Raw genomic sequence first — 17,027 nt, forward strand, 5'->3', positions numbered from 1 at the left:
TCCCCTTATTTCCCCCCAAATACTGCCAATTTATGATTCATTTTAAAGATATCCTGTGTATGTACAAGTAAGCCCATATGTATATATTCCGGATCTCTAGCTGCATGCAAATAGTAAAGTATTATGCGTACTCCTCTAAACCTTGATGTTTACACATGTAGCTACAGAATTCCGGTTGCTTCCGGTGTTGCTATTTAACCAGTAATACTCCAGAAAGTAACCTTACAGACATTTCCCATGTACCAAATACCATAAGTACAGGGAAAGGTCCTAAAACCGTTGTGGCGAACCATGTCCTATGTGCTACGTTCTTCTTTTAAGACAAAAGATGTTAATGACGGAGCTGTTTCTTCTCATCTAAAACTTCAATATCCGGGTTTAATTTCGGTGTTGGCACTTTGCGGTAAGTGGGCTTTGGGCTGCCGTGGTCACACCTCTCAGACAGACTTGCCATCACTGTCCTAGAAGCACAGGTGGGGTCCGAGTTATGACACACACTGTCAAACTCCTCTCCACAGGAGGGTGAACCATTTCACCCTCCCATCTGTGACAAGGAATATTTCTGCTTACTTCAACATTCTTACATTTCTTTAAAATTTAACCTGCAACCTTTAAAATGCTTTAACTTTTTCTATTAGAATCCCGTAACAGTGCAAAGGATGCTGTTATAGATTCTGAAAAATCTATTGGATTTTGATGAAAAAAGTATGCATAATTTCCTTAATCCCTTGTTAATATACGTATCTTTAAGCATTATCCTTCTGAACTTTCATTCTTATTCAAATCTAAAATTTCCCTAAGATTTAATTTGTATTTGTCACTTACCACATCCCTTTTTAGAAAATGTGGTGACTCATTACTATGCGAGGGTCTCGAGGCGAGAATGTCTATCTTGCCCACCAGTCTTCCCTCCATGGTTTTAAGGGCATTCAGAAGGGTCTTCAGGGAGATTCTGGAGTCCCCGATCTCCGCACAGGTCCTCACAGAGGGCGGGGTGGGGGCGAAGGTCGCACGCCGCGTGGAGTTTGAAACAACACTAGGCAGACCAAGAGTTGGACTTCTTTCCTTCACGTTACTTCCACATGGCCTTGAGCTCTCGAGGGATTTCGAAGATGCAGGCTTCTCTGGGGATTTCCTTTTTCTTGGAGGCATCACCAATCAAAAACAATAAAACTGACTAAACCTAGACTAGAAATATTCCTCAAGGAGTTCTCCCTTTACCAGGAGAAATGGTAGGGTATTCTGGAGGCCTCAATGAGAAACTTATTTGAAACTGTGTTCCTTTGCTATCATAATGAAAAGACCACACTGAAGAGTACGACCTAGGGAAGAGACGGCCCTAAACCCAAAGGACACATCAGTGAGCTCCGCTTCACCACTCAGCCGCCAGTGGGTGGAACTCGGAGTGTTCAGCTGGACACACATTCTAGTGCCTTGGTTACCAGACCCCGGGGACACGAATATCATAGACGCAGAAGTTACGCACCATCACGGACAGCTGAGGGGCTTTCAAATATCCATTCTGGTTACATACATGGTAAATATGTAGTCACAGAAGTCAATCACTTCTTGGCAACACCTTCTTGGGTTAAGTCCTCCATTAAATGTTTTGTATATTTTGCTTGTTTAAATATTTTTTCTGCATTCATCAGAATGTTAAGTGACTTACACAAGGTTTTGAAGAACCACTGTGCCGAGTAAATACCTTTATTACTTATTCTTCCTTTAGGTAAGCTCGTCTATTGTAGGTACCTTGTCAACACTGAGTTCTGAATTTGTCTATAATTTTAAAAACACAGCCGGGATTTAGCTCAGCGGTTCCACCACCTGCCTTGCAAGTGAAAAGTCCCAAGTTTGAGCCCCAGTACAAAAACAAAATAAAAGAATAAAAATACAGGCAATTGTTCCTTATACCTGCCAAGATTTTTAAGGCTCAAATTAAAAAAAACCACTTCCACTATGAAGTGAAATCACTTCCTCTATTTCTCAATTCTTTCAATCATAACATTCCCTATGAATATTTATTAATACAATTTATTTATGAAAGGCATAACTTTCTATTCTACAATAAAGTGTATTAAATATATTCCTAAACATCTTTTTAGAAGCAAGTTGAGTGTTCTAATTCAGCCTCAAGTATCTAATTCTGTCCTGAATGTTTTTATGAGTCGTTCTATGTTTTAGCAGAATCTTGTAGATAGGTGCTGAAAAGATATTTGTTGAATGGAGTCAAGAGAGAGGACAGTCACGTGAAAGCACATGCCTCTATCCCAGCACTCAGACTGAGATGAGTCACAAGTTCCAGCCCAGCCTGGACAACTTAAGGGACCTAGGGGGAGCCTGTCTCAAAATAAAAATTAAAAAGGGCTGAGGATGTAGCAGTGTGAAGGCACAGGGTTCAATCTCGCAAGAAAAAGAGAAAATATGAATATTTTACTTTTTTAGCACTACAAAATAAGGTAGGGAGAAAGGAATCAACAAACGCCTTAAAAACTAAAACAAAAATAGCGTTTGTAGCTATTAATCACACCTGAGCATATTTGGCCTCAAGAGTCTTACTCGACCTGCGCAGATGGTCATTCTGTAAACTGGTTTCAGCAAGAGAGTGTAGCTGTTCTTCTAACTGTTTAACTTTCACCTAGAGGAAAAATACAAAAATAATAAAATATGCCTCATATATTCCAAAGGAAGGATGTTGGGAGATTTGCGAAAAATTTACAGAAACATTTGAAACTTGCAAACAAAAGTTCTAAGTTTTTCTAGTCATACACAGAGCTCTGTTTCAACTCACAGTTAAAAGTAGGCTACGTCGCAAGTGCAAGGTTCCGAGTTTGATCCCCATTACCCCCCAAAATAAATAAATAAAGAAAAGAAAAGCAGGCCACGGCGACCTCAAAGTGCTGAGACAGCTCATTCGGTTTCCGCTGCTTATGGAAAATGCAACTGGTCACGACTGATGAATGGAGGAGTGACTCTCATGGCTAATATATTTCAACATTAAATCAATTATGGTACCTGGCATTCATAAGGCTTTCTGAACACTGGTAATTAGAACTGCCGATGTGCAAGATGGAGACAGAGTCTTGTGTTTAACTGACAGAAAATCTGAATAAATAGAATTCTGATACACTGCATAATATTTTAAAACAAACTCATAAAGATGACTACTCAGTTTTCTCCTTGAGGAAAATTATCATACTGTGGGATAAAATCATTACTATATATTCACAAATACACAAATTCTGTATTTTTCCATATTTTCTTCCTCTTATCACTAACCTTCTCATACAAAACAATGTTACTTAGCCGAACCCTGAACCAGGAAAACTTCCATCAGAGCTTTTTCACTTACAAATGTTATTTCATTTTCTCCCCTCAGTATCTTGTTACCTATCTGCAGAGAGCACAGACCTCTTTGGCAGTAACTAATGGACATTTCCAGGAGCTGTTACGACCGAGTGACTATCAGGTTTCCCGCTTTCCCTCAGGAAATCACTCTACCCCATTAGCGGGACCCTTCCCTCTCTCACTGTCCTCAGCTGCTGTAGCTCCTTTCCACAGCCTACAGTAAAAACGTGTGCTGTCACTCCCCAAAGCATCCGTAAGAATTAATCTGTTTTCATTTAAGGATAAAACTTGAAACAGTACCTCTGAAGAGAGGTATTGATCCAATAATTGTTTTCGTTCCACACAAACTGTGCAAACCCCCAGAACCCAAGGGAAAGTGGACTGCGCTACACTACTGGTGCTGTGAGCCTGTTAGAGCTTTCAGCGATACACACCCTGCTGCAGCCGGCGTGCCATCGTTCGCCACCACCAGACTAGACTTGCAGGCTTGCCTCTCCTCCAGGAAAGCAAAGTCCTTACTCCTCAATCTCCCTCACATAGCTCGCCCTGAAACTCATCAGCGGGCATGTTCCCAGGCAGAACGCACTTCAATTTTTCTACTGAATTTCTCACTTGGCAGAAATTCTAATTCAGAACATTCAAAATGAGAAAAATCATAGGGCAGGTTAGAAGCAGATGAACCCTGCTGCCTCTCAGAGGTCTGGTGTCCACGACCACTAAAATCCAAGCAGTTTCCATAACCAGCTCTTCAGCAGTCCCAGGAAGAGCGGTGATTTAGGTCACGGTCCTCCCATGCATCAAATGGTCTAAGGATTCAGACAGGTCTGTGTATAACTCAAAGTAGTAACAATGTAGAAACTACGAGACAAATGAGAAATGAAAAGCAAGCCTTCTTCAGTCCAGTTTGTGAAGTCATACAATTGTATTTTCCAACTATTTCAATACGTATCATAAATTTGAAGTAAAGTAGGACATGCCTATAATGGTAGCTCATCTGTAGTTTGAAATGAGCTCGAGTTAATGCAACATGAACGGCCAAAGTTTATATGAAAATATATTCAGGGAATTGTGTCAATGTAGCATAGACCTTTTCACCCAAGAATCTTACCTAATATTTATATAATAGGACACCACATAACAATGTAAACCAAAGAGCCAGAACAAACAACATGAATGAAACTCGCAATTCTAGGTAAAAGAAGCAAAAAACAGGAAGAGTGTGCACTATGCAGTTATAGAAAATGAAACTTCTGATGAGGCAATGTGGATGGGAGAAGTCAGGATGGTAACCAACCCCTGTGGGGAATGGTCCAGGGCATGGAAATATTGCTTCCTGATCTGAGTGCCGATCATGCAGGTCTGTCTTGTAAAAAATGCATCAGGCTGTGTTCTGTGAACTTTTTGGTTGTATACGTCACAGGTTCAATAAAAAATATGTATTAAACAAAACCCAAAAGCTTGTAGCTAATTTCTAAATTAAGGTCACAAATGCAGTTCCTTACTGACTCATGTGTTTGAATCCAGACAATGGAGGCCAAGGAGACAATGGCAGAGTAGTGTCTGAAAACAGTAAAAATGCTGGGGCTCTTTCAGACATATGTGGTAATGTCCCTTCTACCCAACATTCAACTTAAAAAACACCAGCAGACCAAATGACAACATCCTCTGTCTAGTCTGTCCTAACCAAATCTCTGCGGTCCACCCTCGAGTTAAACGCTATGGGGCAGTTGGTATACTACTTATGTAACCCTAAGCAGTATACAGACTTGAGATTCACCCACGTTATACACGCAAGTGTAACACTCCTGCTTAATATACTCTCACACACTGCTGTTTAAATTGTAGCACTACTTTTAGGAGGAATCTGACAAAATCTAGTACCTCATATAACTTAGTAATTCAACTCCTAAGATTATACCTAGCTTAGAGAATCTTTTGGGTATTAGTACAGGAGACATGAACAAGAATTTATCTTACCAGCAATATTTGTAATCATTTGCAAGAAACTGGAAACTAAGTATCCAATAGCAGACTAGACAAATATTTTGTGACATATTTATGACATATTTATAACAGAGCACCATACGGCACTGACCACAGCCAAACGTGAACATGAGGGAGAGTTTCTGACACAGCCCAACCCTAAAACCCAGGATTTATGTGCCGCATTAACAAGTCCATACTGAAAATGCAATCTTTCACAGAATACAGTTCCTCTGGAATACCTGAAATCCACTCTAACCCATTTGAGAACACACACACAGCAGGCACGCGGCTCTTCCTTTAGGATCTCATGCATGATCTGTGCTACCCGGCCCGGTGCAGCCAGTGCGTGTGGAATGCACCCGCCCAACCTGACATAAAAGCACCAGCGTGGCCAAAACCCACAAGGTATAGGTGACTCCACTATGTGAATCTCCACCTCTGGAAAATATTAATTGAAAGCATGTAAAGAGTAGACAAAGTGTTATCTCTATCAGATGAGTAACATATTGATGTCCAAGCTGCCTTTAGATCGCCTGCCTCTGCTGACCGCCTGCCATCTGCCAACCCACAGGTGAAGCCTGAGCAGACAAGGATGCAGTTAATGCTGGCAGGTGGGCCAACCTCTGGCCAGACTGTGGTCGCCATGCCCACCTGGGTTTCACTCTGTCCCGTTCGGTCCTGCGGCCCCAACTACAGTTTCCCTGGAATCACCCAGGGGGCCTTGACCAGTACTGATGGGCAGGACTCATGCTCTACAGTGCTCGTTTCATTGTTTCGAGTTGGAATTCCAGTCATAGGGATTTTCCCTATTTTATTTTCAGTCATTCTTTCTAGGAATTTTGTTGTACAAATCATCAGAAAAAATGGCACAGGCTCTCTACATTCTCTGAGTGACCATGCATAAGGTAACTATAACAAGGCACACAAACCAGCACACTGTGGCTTCAGCACTGCATTGCAGGTGTGGAACAGAAGCGCCGTGGGCGCCAATGAAAGCACAGAATTAGGGCAGCTCAGAGACTAAAGAATCAGCAAGTAGGGCCTGGGATTTAGCTCAGTGGTGCCACCACCCGCCTTACAATTGCAAGGTCCCGAGTTCAATCTCCCGTACCCGCCCCAAAAGAATCAGTGAATGACAGCTAGGTTTTCCCAAAATTAACCAATATTTAGAGTTCAGTTAATAAAAATATGAAAGTAAATCTCATACCTGGAGTTTTCCCTTTTCATAAGCCAGCTTATTTTTGCTCTCAGTAATTTTTCCCAAGACTTTTTCCACCTTCTGCTGGGCAAGCTGATAAAGCAAACAGAAGTATCAGTGCCTCTTGGGACAGAAAAGAATAGCCATTTTCCTTTCAAAACAAGTACTAGTACCCCAACTCTTTCTGTAGTCTTACTTTGTGACCTTACTACTCAGATTCATACTCCTTTGGTACGCCACCTCTTAGAGTCTCTCTAGATAATTGTCACGGTGCTAAGAGGCGACACATTTGAATCTTGCTAACAAAAATGTCAAGTCTTCAGAGTCTTTTTCTTTGTACATTAATTCTTTTCTTTGGGGGGTACTGGGAATGGAACTCAGGACCTTGTGCTTGCCAGTAACGTGCAGCACCACTGAGCTAAATCCCGGGCCCCACGTTGATTCTTTTCTATGTCAGGTACTCCTTTGCAGCTGTGATCCAACCAGATGTTGTGTGGTTTTATCAGGGGCTGCAGACAGTCAGGGGAGCATCACACAATTCTTCACAGACAGGAGCTGAAAACGACCACAACTCAGTTGCCACAGTAAAAATAGTGTTTAAAAAAAATCTCTGAAAGAACAGAAGAAATTTTTACTGGAGACAAGCTCATCGTTTTTTGTTTTTTAGTAACGGAGATCGAACTCGGGACCTTGCACTTGCGAGGCAGACAGCGCACCACTGAACAAAATCCCTGGCCTGCTCATTGTCTGATAAAGCAGTCAACAGTGTTACCTGGGACATTATTGCAGGTCCTCTATTTTGTAAAACTACATGTTTTCATGATTGAAATACCCTTTAATAATGACAATTATTTTTCATATATTGGTTTCCTCAGATTTCAGGGAAAAAAAAAAGTATGCAGTTTTCCCTTATTAAATTTTGGGTCTTAATGGTACTTTTATTACATAAGGGCCACTAGCAGTGATCGAATATGGAAATCACCCCCTCAATGACAAGGTCAGGGTCCTGTCTTAATAACAGGAAATACAGTACTGCCACCTGTGCCAATGAGCGTCATAAACCATGAGTGGGGACAGTGAACACAGCAAATGGGACCAAGAACACAAGGCGTCACTCAAGGCTGGACAGTGGCCCTGCGGATTGTCCACAGGAAACCCCGAGTTCAAAATCACATCTATGCTGGTAAAGACATAGTTTTCCCCCTTAGGCTTATTCTGGTTCATCTGTGAATAACAGGATCGGGTGCTTTCAAGGAATTTCAACCCAAAGCAGCGGCCTTTTGCTTGATGTCTAACCAGGCAGTGTGATGAAAATTAAATGACATCTGTAGGCATGTTAATATACACGAGACCTTCTTCTCTGTCCCCAACCAAGGCGCAGCTCTTCTCCAGTCACCTCTGTGTAGTGCACTTTATTTCAAGAGTGGTGAATCCAAAAGCAGAAATCCACTCCAAATGTATTACACAAATCGGTTTTTTAGGGTTTTTTTTTTAAGTCATTATGTGTTATTCCCACTAAGGTAAAGGAAAGTGTTTTTCTAAAAGCACTCTGACCAGTAAAATATTGGTTTTTAAATGACCCAAGGGAAATGCAGACTGCTATAAATAGGAGCTAGTGATTATATAATCATAAATCACTTATTGATATTCTGAAAGATATTCAGCCCCTTCCCCACAGTGTTTTCTATTTTAGAAATACAATGCAAAATCACCCCATGAAAGCAGCAGCATAGTTTGAGGTATATGGCTTTGTTTTATTAGTATGTAGTCCTTACACAAGGTATTGGGCTCCACTGAGGTGTATACTGGCGCAAGCATACAGCATATTCTCATTATTTCCGGTCCCCCGTTACCTTCTCTACCCCTCCCTCACGTCCAGCAGTCTTCTTTTTGCTTTCCTATCATCCCCCTTTTTCTTTCCCTCTACCCTTTTCTCCCAGCATATGACAGAAAATATGCAATATGACTTTCTCAGTCTGGCTTATTTTACTTAACATGATGGTATCCTGTTTATATTTTTGCCAAGTCTTCAGGAGGAAAAAAAATCAAGAGCACGACCAAAAATACTACAAAACAAATCTACAATACAGCAAAAGCTTATTTAAAATTTAATTCCAAGTTCTATAAATTAAGGTGTCCCTATGTGCCGCAGAGTGTAGGTATAGGATGTAAAAAGACTGACATTTAATTTAATTATGCTAGTAGTAACAAGTATTAAACATTCAAAGATAACTTTGCTTATCTGCTTATCTTAAAATGTGGAAAGGTTTTTTGGAATAACTTAGTCTGGGTCTCTTATAAAAGATGTCCAGAATTTTTTAATAGCATTATTTTTCCTCAATAAAATTCCTTTTTTAAGCAGAGGTATGAAGAAATTCCATTAATCTGTTAAATACACATCTCAAGCAATAATTTCCCCCTTGTGCCAACAAAGAGAATGCTAATGCAGTAAGTGAAAACAGTAAGAAAAATCAAAATGTGGTGATATTTGACACAGGGTCACCAAACATTATGACAAGCAAAAGGATTGCTACCAGGTGCTAAGGGAAAGTAGGTGTTGAGGCACTTATTTAAATTACTGTTTACAGATTTAAAGAGATCCTGCGCTGTAGTCCTTACAAGACCAGATATTAGAAGCCACTTAAATGAATGAAAATCTCAGGTTCTGATTTGTGGAAAACAGAACTAAAATGAACCTTTGCTTAAATAACCTTGGCAAAGGACTATGAAAGTTATTAATATAGAAAACGGCAACTAGGGAGTTGCCCGAGAAACAGCAAAGAAAAATGCGAGAGTTTAATATATTTTTCAAACTCGGAAACACAATTTCCTCCTCAGAAAAGCAGGCAATCACAGGAAGAGCGGTCTGGAGATAGGAAAGGTGGGCAGGCAAGGGTCAGCAGCGAGGGGCGGGGCCTAGTGAAGGAAGTGCAGCACGGGGCGGGGCCTTTGAAGGGCCCGCGGGGTAGGCTCAAGTCCTCTTCAGGCATCGCTTTCCACTCGCCATGAGGTGACACCCGCCTCCCCCAGGCTGCAGAGGGGCGGCTTCCAGCTAACGGTGCACTGGAACCTCCAAACCTAGAAGCGAGGACCTTGCCTGCTTTAGTGGACCATCTCAGGTCTTTAAGCACAGAGACTGCAAGCTAACCCAAATAGCCACATAATGCTTTCGAAGAAATGTTTTCCTTTTTCTGTTTCTGTGTTATCAGGTATTGGGCCCAGAACCTTATGCGTGACAGGCAAGCGCCATGCCACTGAGGCACATCTCAGCTCTAAAATAATTTTTGAGCTAAATGGCACAAGCTCTCAGAAGAATATATAAAACCAGGGAGACACTGGCATCTTGGTGAAGTTATTTTATAAGGAGGAGGTGAGTAGGGATTTTACCCAAAATGTGACATGGGCCCTAGCAGACTCAACCAAGCATACACTTGCACGGGTATTTACTGACTGATCGTCACCCCCTAAGAACTAATACATTTAATCATTGTTTAATTTCAAGTCATCAAGTCCAAGTTGCACAGGGAACTGTATTTATTTGGTGCTTTTTAAATGTATGTTTAAAGCCTGATGAGAACTGGGAAAGAAAATCACTCAGCTTGAACTCAGACACAGTAATCTTCCTACACTTGGATCTTTTCTCCCGGTGGCTCACTGTCACTGAAGGCTGAAGTGGCAAAAGATAAACTAAATTCAGGCAACGTAAGCAGAAGAGTCACGGTCACTCGTGCATGCTGCCTGTGAGGCCCTGTGAGGGTCCCTGGCACTGAAGAGCACAGGCCCGGTGGCGGGCGAGACACAGCAGGCGCTCTGGGCTGTGTCCCGTCGCGCTTCTTGTCTGTCACGGTAGGGAGTGTCAGGATGGGTGGCTCCTGTACTGGCTTTAGGGATGGGTGAGGGCAGAGGCATCAGGTCCAGCTGGGATCCCCTATGCCAGTGTGGTGTGCAGTGTGTGGTGGGAACCCCACAGAGTGGGCCCGCGGCACCCACGAGGATAAGGCAGAGCAGCCAGGTCTGCCTCAACTCAAGTCTCTGGTGGCATTCATGCAGCACCACTCACACATGTATCTCCAGAAACCAACAAGAGCTTACGCTGGAGGGTACGCCTTAAGAATTCCGAGTGTTGGGGCCAGGGAGTTAGATCAGTGGTGCCACGTCTGCCTCCCAAGCACAAGGTCCTGAATTCAGCCCCCAGTACCCACCAAAAAAAGAAAGAAAAGAATTCCAAATGTTAACTCTGAAAGAGCAAAAACAATACATCACCAGCACTAAATGACAACAGATTTAGTGCTGTTAGTAAATTCAAGCACCAGTCCTGGGCCCTAAGCCCCATTCTTCAGACTCACAGAGCCAACCAAAACACTCCCAGATTGCAAGAGTCACCAGAGACCAAGGTGCCAGTGAGATCTGTCAGCACCACCAACGGGGCAAAGCTAACGGCTGGCTCATGGCAGGGGATCCGGAAAGAACTGAGCAGACCAAGACGTGGTCTTCCAGAGACACCCAAACCAGATGGCTCAGTAAGCCGAGCTGAGGCCTGGCCATCAGGCAGAGCAGACGGCTGTCTTTAACCCTGGGCTAAGGGAGGGATGTTCTGAGGTTACACTACGAATTGCTGCTAATGCAGCTGGTCATCCCAACCGGCACTTTCAGCCCCACCCAGTCCAGATGCTAACAAATCGATATACACTAGCTACTTGCTACATGCTTTGTGCATAGGAACCTATTTACTTCTCAAACAACTTGACAGTAACAGTATTAATACCTTCATCTTGACAGATTAAGAAACTGAGGCTCTGAGAGGTTAAATTAGATCTATGGTCACAGTCAAAACTGAAACCAAGACAGTCTGGCTTGAAAGCCATGAAGATGTAAGATTGCTTGGGTTTTTGTGGTACCGGGGATCACACTCAGGACCTTACGCTTGCAGGCAGGTGCAGCAAGCGTGAGTGAACGTTACTCTTTTCTGCTTACATTGCCTAATTTGAGCTAAATCCCCAGCCTTGAAGATGTAAGATTTAGACTAGTTTGTGTAATTATTCATAGTTGAAGTAGAAAGCAATTCAGGATGGAGGTTGAAAGAATTTAGCTGAGATTAACAAAGTCTTTCTCAGGTCTTCTGTGGAATTTAAAAAATTGCATGTCATACAAGCAATAACTAATTTTTTTTCAAGTATTAAAACACAAGAAAATTATTAGCTTTTTAAAAAATTAGCTTCTTAATAGAATGATCATTTCTTTATAATTCAGTGACTTTGTCAGACAGGTGTTAGAAATCAGACATATTACTAATTGCCTATTGGAGGGAACTGACAGTTTCCTCCTCATAATTTATAGAAGAAGAAATACTTTAAAACATTAGATGTATTCTTGCTTTTCAGTATCAAAGAGCATCTGTGTAGGCAGCCATTCAATAGGTGCCTTGAATTCTTGGTTTCCTAAATCCTCTCGTTTGAATGCTAAAGGGACCTCTGCCCTATTTATTCTGAGTTATGGTAACACATACAAGAGACTTATGATTGCACAAAGAAAACCTCTCTTCTGACTTCTGCTTTAAAAAAAACTCATTAGTTGTTATTTCCTCTTTTAGACTGACCTTTTCATACCCACCCCATGGTAATCAGCAGGGACTTGCTAAAGTCCAAAGGAAGCCATTTGATCTGTGAGGTGCTTGTTTTCTTCCACCAGTGTCTGCAGGTTTTCATTTAAGGCATTTACATCTACCTTTGGAAAAAAAGGTGAAAAATTATGTCAAATCCAAAACTATATCATCGCATTCTTAGAACGACAGTTGCAACTGTAACTCAGAACGTGGCTCATGTTCCCCAGCCTCTGGTGTGGGGATCTGATGAGTCTATAACTCTAGTGCTCTAATTATTTTTTCTTTTCTTTCAGGTTTTCTAGTTGTCTTCAACAGGAGGGTTACTGCAAAATGCACAGTTCACCGTTAGTAACAGTAGAGGTTGTTTCTGGTACTTGGTATTTGATTAAATAGTAATTAAAGCTTATGAATACAGATGCAAAAATCCTCCACAAAATATTGACACAATGAATGCACAAATACATAAAAAGGGTAGAAGGACTAAGTTACTTTATTGGGGTAAAGCTTGAGTATTCACTATCAGTCAGTACGACCCACCACATCCTCCAGCAGACCCTCAGTCATAGTACACGCTGCAGGCAGGCATACTGAGTTTTGGTGGGAGCGTCCCCAGGCTACGTACTGGGGCTTGGTTCCCAGCTGACGGGCCAGAGGTCAGTACATCATAAAGCATCTGTTGATTGACTCACTGGGGTGTCACAGCCGAATGGGCTATGGGAGGTGGGGTCCAGGCCCTGCCCTCGTGGGGGTCAAGCTTGCTCCCAGTTCCCTTCTCTCTGCTCTACCAAATGCTTCCCCACCATGATGCTCTGCTCACAGGCCTGGGAGCCATGGAGCCATGTGACCATGGGACCTCTATATGAAAAGCTAGAGAACTCTGAAAAAGTAAATGGGAAGAGGACATCAGAAATGGGAAGAAATCCGTGTCCCTGTATATAGATCAGGTAGAATAAATGTAATCAAAGTGGCTACTCTTCCCAAAACCAATATTGAGATTTACTGCGATCTCAATCATAGTACCAACAGCATTCCTCATGGAACTAGAGAAACAATCCGAAAAGTCACGTGTGCTCAGAAGAGACAGGGTAGAAAAAGTGATCATGAGCGATAAGAGTAAATCAAGGAAGCATCACAATCCCAGATTTTAAGTTATATTACAAAGCTACAGTGATAAAAATAGCATGGTACTGGCACAAAAACAGGCACATGGATCAGTGGAACAGAACAGAGGATACAGAAAGAACTCCAGGCACAATCAGCCATCTAATGTTTGACAAAAGGGCCAAAAACATACATTAGAGAAAGGATAGCCTCTTTCACAAATAATGCAGCCATACACATGCCAAAGAACGACTCTAGACCCCCTATCTCTCATCATGCTCTAAAAATTAAAATGAATCAAAGAACTAAATATTAAGCAGAAAGAATCTGCTGACAGATAAAATACAAATGCCTGCTGAAGACACAAACACAGGCACAAGAAAACACCTACTTTAGGAGAAAAAATTTTGGTAGCTATCTCTTGGACAGAGGATATACAAAGAACTCAAAAAAGTTAGACACCTCAAACGAAAGACCCAGTAAAAAAGTGGATAACTGAAATAAATATGTCTCAGAAGAAGTACAAATGGCCAATACATGAAAAAGTGTTCACTATCTCTAGCCATTAGAAAAACTCAAATTAAAACACTGAGAGTCTAAGCTCAGAAAGAACAGCCACCATCAAGAAACCATAACAAATGTTGGCAAGGCTGCAGGGAAAAAGGAACTCTTATAAATCATTGGTGGGAATATAAATTAGGATAACCACTATGGAAATCAGTATGAAGATTCCTCAAAAACTAAAAATAGAAATTCTATCTGACCCAGCTATTTCCATTTTGGGTATCTTTGAAAAGAGTCAAAGACATCATGTTACACAATCTCCATTACCAAAAAAAAAAAAAAAAAAAAAAAAAAAAGACAGTGATACATTCATACCCATGTTTATAGCAGCATAATTCACAGTAACTAAATCTTGGAAGCAGCCTATGTATTAATCAACAGATGAACAGATAAAGAAAATGCAGCATTTACACATCATGGAGTACTACACTGCCATAAAGAAGGATAAATTTGAAGTATTCGTAGGAAAATGGATGCATTTTGAGACCATAATGTTAAGTGAAATAAATGAGATGTGGAAATTTAAATATCACATAGCTTTTCTTATATGATGAACCCAACATATAAATAATTTAAAGAGCAAAATAAAATAAAAGGTAGATGATAGGAAACAGGAAGGTAGATCATTTGCAAGTAGGAAAGGAACCAAGAGATGGAGTGAGGAAGGCATTATGGGAGGGGAAGAAGATAGAAACATAATATGTGTGGAAAAAAATCAAAATATGCTAAACTGAAAGAGGCCAGATATCAAAGATCACATTTGATGGGAATGTATTTACATGAAATCTCCAAAATACATAAATTCACAAAGACAGAATGCAGTTTGGTGGTGGTCAGGGGCAAGGAGAATTAAGGAATGGAGGTATAGTCTTCTCTTAAGAGTGATGGAACCAAATGGTGGTAGCTGAACACGGGCTTAGTCTCTTTTTTGTGACTGGGCCGAAACACCCTGTCATGGCTTGTGTTTAGATGTCCCCCAAGGCCTCGTGCAGCACAGGTGGGACTTACTTTTTCAGAGGTGGCTGAATCCGGACTGTGTGATGCTGGTATTAAGGGCCTGTGGTTGCTAACCCACTACATGTGAGTGATTAGTTTGGCACCACCCTAATTCCAGTAGCCTGGATGGGATAAAAGAGGCAGAAAAATGCTACTAAGGTAGCTTGCTGCTTTTGTGCTCTTCCGTCTCCATGAACTGTTGCCCAGAGCCTCCCTGCCTTAGCGCCAGCCAGTTATGGACTGACCCCTCTATAAACTGTAAGCCAATCAAGCCTTTCCTCCTTTAACTTTGGGTGTTGGGTACTTTGCCTCAGTGACCAGAGAAAAGTAAATAACACACATCCCAAACTCCCAACTCAAAGGAGGAGGTTTATTTTGCTCAAGATGCAGTCCCTGGCCAGCTGGCTCCAGGCAGAAGTGGCATGGGAAAGGGTTCTGATGGAGGGCAGCTGCTCATCTGTCAGCCAGGAAGCAGAGGAGGGCGGAGCCGGGAAGGGAGCCACCCTTCCAGGTCAAACCCATGACATGTCACCCCCTCCAATTGGGCCCGCCTCCTAACAGCACAGGCGGGAGCAGAGCACCCCAATCCAGTCCCCTTCAACATACACGAGGGCTACGTCCAGCTGGATTATTCACTTTGAATGGTTAATTTTATATTATGTAACTGCCCAATTAAAAATGAAGTTCACAGTGAAATACTTTACATCCACCAGGATGAATATTTTTTAAAATGTGGACAATACACCCTGGTGAGGCTGTGGAGATATAGAAACTCTCACTCGTTGTGGGACTACAAAACAGTGCAGTGACTTTGGGAAACATTTTGGCAGTTTCTCAAAAACGATAGTTACCCTATAAACCAACAATTTTACCCTTACGATCTCCCAAAGGTAACTGAAAACATGTTCACAAAAATACTGAATACAAATAGTCATAGATTTATTTATATCCAAAAAAGGGAAACCATACAAATGCCTATCAACTGATAGATTTTAAAAGGTATGAGAACAATCAGATGTCCACCAGAAAATAAAACAAATCTTGAACTATAGGCATCAAAATTAAGTTAAAAAGGACTGGGGATTTAGCTCAGTGGTGCCGGTGCCAGGCAGGCAGGTGCAACGTCCAGAGTTCAGTCCCTGGTACCAAAAAAAAAAAAACTAGGATTCACAAAAACAAAAAACTTGTTCTCCAAAGGAAACTAAAAAAGCATAAACATAGGAAGATATTCATAAAACATGACAAAAGTGTATACACAGATAAAAGTTTTACTTAAGAATATGAGAATGTTTTAAAATTTCTGAAAACTCAGTAAGAAAACAATTGAATTAAAAATGGTTTGAAGGGCCAGCAATTTAGCTCAGTGGTGCCACCACCTGCCTCTCAAGAGTCAAAGTCCCAAGTTCAGTCCCCGGTACCAAAAAAAAAAAAGTTTGAAAAGACAGTTTCATTTGCAACAGCAAATAAGCACAGGAAAAGATGCTCAATGTTTTGGTCACTAGAAAAAAGCAAATTACAAGTATAATAATATGCCATTACCGCAGTAACAGCCAACTAAGAAATAACAGTGCCACATGCTGGTGAGAATAGAGAGACCTCTGAACTCATCAGTTACTGGCGGGGATGGCAAGCTTGTGAAGATCCTTTGAAAACAGCGGAGTAAGTTGTTCTTAGGTTAGGCAGGTCTTTACTAAAGGATCCAGAAACGCAACTCGTCCTATTTACCTGAGAAATAAAAATATGAGGTGTGGTGGAAAAACACAGTGAATGTTTAAATTTAAAATGTTTATTTCAGTACAAGATTTTCTACTAATCTCAAGATACTCCCCCTCATTTCAAAATATGTTTATCCCACCATTGTCACTACTTTCTGAAGCATTTCTAGAAGTCCTCTTGCCTGAGGTGTGACGCTGCAGCCAAGTGCCATCCAACAGAAGAGCAGCTCGTAAACCACTAGCGTGTGTCACTGTCTGCCTCATTCACGAGTCTGGCTCCATGCAGCCTCTGCTTCTCCCCTCAAGTCAGGACGACCTCAAAGGTAAATGTTTTAAACTGGTTCAAGACATCGAGGCAGCTGTGCGAGCACAAAGACGCTCACGAAAGAGGACTCCGGAGTTGCTTCAGAGTGGCAAGAACGGTGGGATGAGTGTGTTCAAAGCAAGGGGTTGGGGGCTAGAGGCGATGTATCTTTTTTTGTAATATGTTTCAAAATTTAAACATTCTGTATTTCTT

The 17,027-nt window shown here is 41.6% G+C and overlaps 1 protein-coding gene across 1 annotated transcript in view; it reads right to left on the reverse strand.

Moving 5' to 3' along the window:
• The window catches only part of Ccdc150 (coiled-coil domain containing 150), a 63,980-nt gene that overhangs the window by 18,149 nt on the left and 28,804 nt on the right, over positions 1–17,027 (reverse strand). Inside the window, 3 exon segments of the mRNA XM_033756265.1 lie at positions 2,531–2,638; positions 6,542–6,625; positions 12,143–12,256. Coding sequence (XP_033612156.1) covers positions 2,531–2,638; positions 6,542–6,625; positions 12,143–12,256 — 306 coding nt within the window.

The sequence above is a fragment of the Fukomys damarensis genome, unplaced genomic scaffold (genome assembly GCF_012274545.1).
Source record: "Fukomys damarensis isolate Sample0158 unplaced genomic scaffold, DMR_v1.0_HiC HiC_scaffold_26, whole genome shotgun sequence".
NCBI classification, from domain to species: domain Eukaryota; kingdom Metazoa; phylum Chordata; class Mammalia; order Rodentia; family Bathyergidae; genus Fukomys; species Fukomys damarensis.